Genomic DNA, 7,904 nt, shown 5'->3' with positions numbered 1-7,904 from the left:
TCTCTCATGGTTAACGCTGACAATTGCAGCGCTTCCTATGAAAGACTTCAGGACAATACCACAAGAACTGAGACTAACGATGTATATCTGAACAAGTTCCCTCAGCTTTCTGCTGAATTCTGTTGGGCAGTACATTTTGACCCCAAAATTTTAGAATTTGAGATTCAAATATAGGCGTTTCTATTACTGGAACTCATTGACAGGATCTGATAAAGATTGTCGGCAGCATAGTTGCATAAGGTTTCTCGTTCGTTAGAACTTAAGCTCTTCCACTGCGTCTCTCACTTTATGAGACTGATCTGAAATCCGTGAAACATAAAAGGCAAAGGACAAAGCTGCAAGAGCACTTGCTAGTTGCTACATGCACCAACAGCTTCTTTCCTAGTCAATGAATTTAAAGTTTCAAGAATACTTCACCTTCTTGGTTCAAACCAAACAGCGGTACTCGAATTTCACATACCAATTCCAAGATTTACAGGAATTTTTCAGTCATATGAGAGAGAGAGAGAGAAACGAAGTTTACATATCAATTAATTTACCGTTGCTAACAAACGCACTCCTTGTACGGCACATTTTTTTATTACTATAATTATTCTATTACATACCGATAGCATACCTTCATTAAAATTGCAAAACACTCTGCAAACCCCAGAGTCTCAGCAAACCCTCGTCATCATCGTCGACGTCGTGGGCAAGGGCGCGAACTCTCCTCTCTCCTTCTTCTTCTTCGTCTTCTGGGTCATGCCAACTAGTCGGACACATCCAGCGGAGCCGCCCGACTAGACGGGTGGAGGCAACGGCGTCGAGAATCTCCTGCAGGTCGACGATCTTCCGGCTGACACGCCGCCTGAGATCCCTGACGGAGGGGACAAGCCCGGGGACGGAGTCGAGGCGGAGAAGCAGCCGCATGAGCTCCTCGTTGAGGCGGAGCCTCTCCCTTGGGTCGGTCCGCACCCTGTCCACCGTCTCCTGCGCCTGGAGAACGGCCTCCAGCCGGTCGGCTTCCTGCTTCACTTGACGAACAATTCGTACCAACACCTGGACCAGGTGGCCTCTGTAGGCAGCCTGGATTTCGACGGCCGCACTTTCCTGACGGGCCGGGGAGTGGGTGAAGGCCACGGCAACGGGGATTGAGGAGCCGCTCTCTGGGGATTCGATAGGGATCTCCATGACCGTTCTTGGATGGCCGGCCATTCCGTCGCCTGCGACCATCATGGTGGTCATCCAGTGGTACAAGGAAGAAGAGACCAGAAATGGCTCCTCTGCCACCATCTCCGTCGGCAATTTGATGCAACGTCTCTCCTCCTTCTCTCCCTCTTGGGAAGTCGGGGACTCTCCATCTGCGTTCTGGGGGAGAAAGTAAAATAAGAGTTAAGAAGCTTTGCGACCCTGATTGAGGCGCCATGTCATACAAAAGGGCACATCACTGTGACAAAAGGAATGCCACTTGCCACGCCAAGGTATTCCTTAGAAAAGAACACATTGAAAATTTACAACGGACCGCCCAACCTTTTAGGCTAATATAACGGGCGCCTTCTTTTGTGCTAGAATAAAGCGAACATCAACTTTTTCCAATACTCAAAGACAACTCCTTAAAAGAAATACTAAAATGTAAACAAAGCTACCATTTCAACCTTTCATTCAATTTTTTTTAATTTAATAACTAAAATAATAAAAAGAAAACTACAGTTACCTTTTAAGGGATGAAAGTGAGTCGAGCCGAGCAAGAGACCAGCCGAACTCAAGATTGTCTCGACTTACGAAACCTTGAGCTCGAGCGCTTCTTGAGTGACTCAAGAATAGCTTGACAAAAGCGATTCGAACTTGACTGAACCAAAAAATGTCGAACTCCACTCGACACGCTCGACAAACTAGTTTATCTTTCAAGATTCTTTCAAATGTTCTTTTCTTCTTGCTCGTTAAACTCGTCGAGATGATTACGAAGCTCGTTTAAGTGAGCTAGATAAATAAATGTTCTCATCTTCTTGCATAACTCTACGAAAGCATCTGGCTAGCAACGAGTAAAATCAAACATATAAGCTGTCAAATAATGTGCCAAAGGACCAAAGACGACCGACATGTAGTGATTAAAGATTGTCCACATGGTCATGTTAACAATACAGACTCAATAACATTTGCAAACTACATCAGTTGCACATCATTCATGATAAATTAACTAGAAGACATGATGTAAAGCTCGGAGTTCACACTTCCTTCAGCAACAGTGGTTGACTTTCAATGGAAAGAATATCTAAGAAAACCACAACTCATTCTTCAATAAGAAAAAAATTAGCTCAATAATAATAACAGATCCTGGAGACGTTCACTGTGTTTCACAAGAAATGGAGAATGAACAAAGCAAAAAACAAAAAACATATACATGGGTCCAAAGCTGAGCAGACATTTTAAGGATAAGAAACGTGTGTGTGTGTATATATATATATATATATTGAAGACTTGTGATTGATGACTGAACTCTGATGCTCCTGTTTGGAAGATGAAGTCCCAAATAGAAACTCCTAAATATTAGAAAACATGAAAAGAAGAAAATGAAAAAACTCCACTAACTTGTTCACAAAATCACCAGATCTAGGATATCTTTGTACATAAAATTTGATTGCTTTGGAGCCATCACATACCTTATGCCAAGGGCTATACCAAATTTGCATTTGAGAGGACATGACAAGAAGGTTGATTGATCAAAACTGCAAAGTCAACCCTTTTCTTCTCAATCCATCAAAAAAATAATTCATGTACCATCATATTAAATTAGATCAATATGAAAATTTTAAGTATCTTAAAAGTTGCCAAAATAAACATTAAGACAAAGCTTTTTAATTTCAAGTTCCAATAAATAGCAAATCCTTGCAATGACATCTTGATATCCATAGCTCTTGTCTTCATGAGACCTACAAAACAATGTAACAAATCATAACTACAAGAGCTAATAAATTATATCGTGATATTTTAATAATTTAAACAACATAACAAACATACTAAAATGAATGAAAAGATCAACTTAAATCACTCTAAAGATATAATATTCACTTGACTCATCTTTAGTGGCAGCTTGAAAGAAATACATATAGTCAATTATCAAACAACTAATAAAGTATTTAATGAATACATTTTCTTCAAGGCATACTGTCACACTCCAACCTTTTTGACCCTCAGAATTTTTTTCTAAACCTAAAACATTGAGGTGCGATGACACAATGATTTATAATGAGATGAGCCAAGCAATTCAAAACAGTGGAGCAAACTTTCATTTATATAACAATTTCAGTTGATACAAAAATTACATCAATGTGTATGACCAAAAATTGCCTCAAACCATATGACTAATGCCTAACAACAACAAGACATCAATACAACCCAAAACATGACGCGTCGGCACTACAAACGGCCCAAAACCTCTCCAGTAGGATGTGAGTGAAGCCATCTGCTCAACCTGCTGCCCCGGGTCTGCCAAAACCTGAAAAAGAAAAACAACTGAAGGCTTAGCCTTCGCAGTATGGTAACAAGCCAGAAAAATCCCTAAACCTCTAAGGTAGGGGCTCATATATGAACTAATCACAAATAACATACAACTCTGCATAACATATCATTCTCATTCTAATCATTTACATTAACTTTAGTGAATTGATAGTTTATGTGGGTGCAATACACAGGCACGTGCACACCGTGGGCGGCCTACAGCCGAAAGACAACCCCCGTGGTGGCTCGAATCGATATGGATCCATTCACGCTGCAGCGGTAGAGCACTCATCCATGGATGTGTGAATTCCAAGGAGAGATACTCAGTCTTCCCTAGGACACCCAGGTTGGGAATGCGGGAGCCCAACGCTCCAAGCACAACACACAACAGTACCCTGGGGCCTTGCACCGCCTGCGCTCTGAATAGGCGAGACCAGTGGCGAAAGCGGGATGTCTCCCAAACACATTACCACAACCCACTGGTCTCTCATCTCTTATTATTTCTTATTTAACATTATGAAAACACAATCATAAAATGACCAGCCAGCTCATGAGGTTGGTTCACTCCACGAGTACACCCATACCTCCGAATGCCTCCACACGAGGCTACATATATAATTAACATTCTTAGCTAGTCGTCAAAGCAATACGAGTACAACTACCCTTCAATTCCATTCATTTGTATCATGCCCAAGGCAAAGCATACAAAAACATTACCACATTCACATCACTTATCACATCAATCATATCTTTCAAAATGCCTCCACATGAGGCTACATATATAATTAACATTCTTAGCTAGCCGTCAAAGCAATACGGGTACAACTACCCTTCAATTCCATTCATTAGTATCATGCCCAAGGCAAAGCATACGAAAACATTACCACATTCACATCACTTATCACATCAATCATATCTTTCAAAACTTAGCCAAACCACAGAAAGTAGTCTCGATCCGTGATTGGCTCGCAGCTTTCCTATGCAGTTATCATTCTAGGATGCTTTCTAATGCACAGTTGGGGTCGAGGAGACACTCGACTCGATACCACACCTCATCTTTCCTAAGTAGTTATCAATTCTAGCATGCACATGCAATTACGTAGTAATTTTCAAAACAAAACTTATCACATAAACATTCAATTCTCATGTATACAATCATTCAATTACATCACGGTCATAACGATCCTCAAAACACACAGTCTAGTTGGCCCCAGGCCGAGATTTGCTTGGAATGTCACCATACCTATCGCACGTCGCCAAGATATCCAAAATGCCTCAAGCTACAACCTAGTCACTCAAAGTCTACTGGACGTGCCCGGTGTTCCTACAAACACAATGAAAAGGTAAGTTCTACATTCGCTTCACTTTACAATTCATACCAGTGCAAAATATAATCATTCAGGCATGTCATCGCCTCAAAAGGGTGTCGACGAGTAGTATCAACTCACAAAACCCTCCAATAGGTCTCTTTCCAAAATTACATCCTACTCACAAGCTCTTTCTCAACCAACCACGCAATATGTCCAACGACCAACACATGCGCCACGTGTTTACAAAAATGGCTCTAAACCATCTTAACCCCTTCAAATCTCTACCATATTTTCACATAGCTTTGAGGATCAACATATCATGCTAAAAAGGGCATTAAAAGCATGGATCATTGCCTCTTCAAAACAATCCTAGGTTTTCCTCAAAAAGCAAAGTCGCTAACATATCCTAAAATCATCAATTCTTAATTCTAGTATGCTCAACCAATAATTATACATGCTCCAATATAAAATATTCAACCATCTAGGCTCGATTAGGCCTCGCTCACCCAAATTTTAGTATCCAAACTGTCGTAGTGTTCCCAACAGCCACCTCAAGTATCCGATTGAGCGCCAATGCCAAAGATTGCTCGCTGCCGTCACCAACAACATGGCCTAATTGCTGGAAAAAGGGGGAAGACGAACTTCCCAAGCTGAAAACCAACCAAACGGCAATCACTATGATGAGAATCAATGAAAAGGTGTGACAGAAGAGGTCTGCCTTGAGAAGGAGGCAGTTGGCTATGAGAAGTTGGTTCGGCTGAGGGAGGAAGGTCTGACGCAAGAGAGAAAGAGAGCAGAGAGTATTCGGTTGAGGGTGCTGACAGTGAGGAGGGAGTGCAGGCAGAGAGAGCAAGAGAGTGAGAGAGTGGTAGAGGAAGAGGGATAGCACGGCAAGGGAAATGAGGGAGATGGCGAGGAGGAGACAATGAGATGCGGAGGGAGCTCGTGCAGAGAGGGAGAGAAAGAAAACATGTAGCAGGGGAAGGCGTTGACAGAGGGAGGAAGAGAAGAAGGAAGAGGAAGGAGGTGGCGGAGAGAAATCGGAAGCCTCACCTGACCGCCACTGCCACAGCTCTCGTCGTTGCCCTGCACCAATCCTCCATCTTCTCCTTCTTCTACGCGCTGGCACGAGAGGCAACAAAAGGGGGGACTGGGAGGAAGACGAGGGAGAAGAGGGAAAGGCGAGGGAGAAGAGCCCTTGCGTCGGGCTCCTTCACGCCAAAAATGTTCGGGTCCGGGTCTGGACCTGCTCCAACTCCACCTGCGAAAAAAATCAAAAGCTTTACACATACTTACTTTTGTTAACACTTCATGCATTGAATCACCATCATTCTTTACCCAATCACCCAAACTAACCAAAGCTTCCACTATCTGTGGTATCAATGAACACGACTATCATTAAGAATCTGACCTCCTGTACAAAATGCTTTTTCTGAAGCAACATAAGTGATTGGAATTGACAATATATCACGTGCCATTTGTGAAAGAATTCAATACTTGGGTTCCTTGTCTTTCCACCATTGCAAGATATTAAAAAAATCATCACCAACATCATCATTAATCCATCCTCCAAATATGTGTCTTGCCCAAATTTGGTAACCTGAAAAGTAACATTTTCAGCTTTACTTAAGAACTTAAAAAATAACTTTCTTCCACTGGATGGTGTGCGTTGACCTCAATTATTAGAGGAATTACTTGATATGGTAATAGTATTAGCATCCACTTTATTTTAAGTTTCATTTCTTCTAACAGAATCTTTATAAACCTCTTGCAACGTACATTTTATCATTTCCATTTGTTTTCCTTTTCTTCTCTTGATTGACAAATTTTTGAGAAGATAAATTCTGATAATGTGATTTTTATGCATGGATCCAATATAGATGCAATGGTAATTAACAAGTTAATGGATTTCTAATATTTAACAAAGTTTTCTTTCATTTTCATTGTCATTGCCTTCATAAATATCACTTCGTTTTCATTATCTTTAGCATGGGTTTTCACATGGCATGTCATTTGTTGTACAACATTAGTCATGCTTTTCAACTTTAGTGTAATTAGGAAATAATGTAGAGCCTTGATTGGTGCCTTCTTTTCTTTTTTAGATGCATAGAGGTAAATTGATTGTCGGTTTTTTTTACATTATGACACACCATATTTGTTACATGTATCTTTTGTCGTATATTCATTCTTCTATAACATATAGTTATTTTGGTGTATATCTATCATTTCACTATAAATCTCCAATTTTGTGATGATTTATTGGCCTCATACATGGTCTTTGGTAACAGCACTCTATTAAAGAAAGTTACATGCAATAGATCAAATAACATATTAAAGCTCTTGTTGCTCTATCCATATAGAAACTTGATATGAAACAAGCTGATTAAAAAACTCATTTTCGTATATCTACTGTAACTTGGATAAGGTTCCTTTTTTGCATCACTACTCAATCTTTCATACATGTCATTGTCTTCTCTTTCTTCAATAACATGGTTGATAGACCTACCTGAAGCCGATGCATCTTCATGCATGTCAAAAACATCGCCTAGCATTTCGTGCATGTTTTCAAAATGCACATTTGGTGGTTGGTTAACTTCCATCACAGGTAACGAAAATGATTCATCATCATAATTCCACCAAAATATGACAAAATGAATCAATGGTAGACAGTATGATCTATTGCATCTAGTACATTTTGAGACCTAAATTGTTGCATTTGATGCAAGGACATCCCATTCTTTCATTGACAATGACATTATTAGCACTCATAAAAAAAAATTGTCCACACCATTCAAATATTCTATATCATCTCTTCTCTTTACTGTCCAACTTTGATCTTTCATATTATAAGAGCTTCAATCTAAATAATCAAACATAGATGTAGAAGAAGTTAAGTAAAACTAGTTAATGAATAGTCTACAAGCATGCCAAGACATGACACAGAGGCCAACCAAAATATGCAGAAAGAGAGCCTGGAGTACCCAACTAAAAAAGAGTACCAAACTGCTTCTCTCTCTCTCTACACAAGGTAGCAAGCTGCTTCTTCTTTCTCTTGTTATCTACTATGAAATTCAGTGAGTCATCAATAAATTCCAATTAATATAATATCATCAAACT

The 7,904-nt window shown here is 40.2% G+C and overlaps 1 protein-coding gene across 1 annotated transcript; it reads right to left on the bottom strand.

Annotated features, from left to right (window-relative positions):
• Positions 1-391: 391 nt before the first annotated feature.
• LOC116265773 (BAG family molecular chaperone regulator 5, mitochondrial-like) lies at positions 392-1,441 on the bottom strand. Its single transcript, XM_031646679.2, has one exon. It carries the CDS (start codon positions 1,270-1,272, stop codon positions 622-624), a length of 651 nt encoding a protein of 216 aa, XP_031502539.1. The 5' UTR covers positions 1,273-1,441; the 3' UTR covers positions 392-621.
• Between the last annotated feature and the right edge of the window lie 6,463 nt (positions 1,442-7,904).

The sequence above is a fragment of the Nymphaea colorata genome, chromosome 1 (assembly GCF_008831285.2).
Source record: "Nymphaea colorata isolate Beijing-Zhang1983 chromosome 1, ASM883128v2, whole genome shotgun sequence".
NCBI lineage: Eukaryota > Viridiplantae > Streptophyta > Magnoliopsida > Nymphaeales > Nymphaeaceae > Nymphaea > Nymphaea colorata.
The sequence above is the reverse complement of the archived record's forward strand: the minus strand, read 5'-3'. Positions and strand labels throughout refer to the sequence as shown.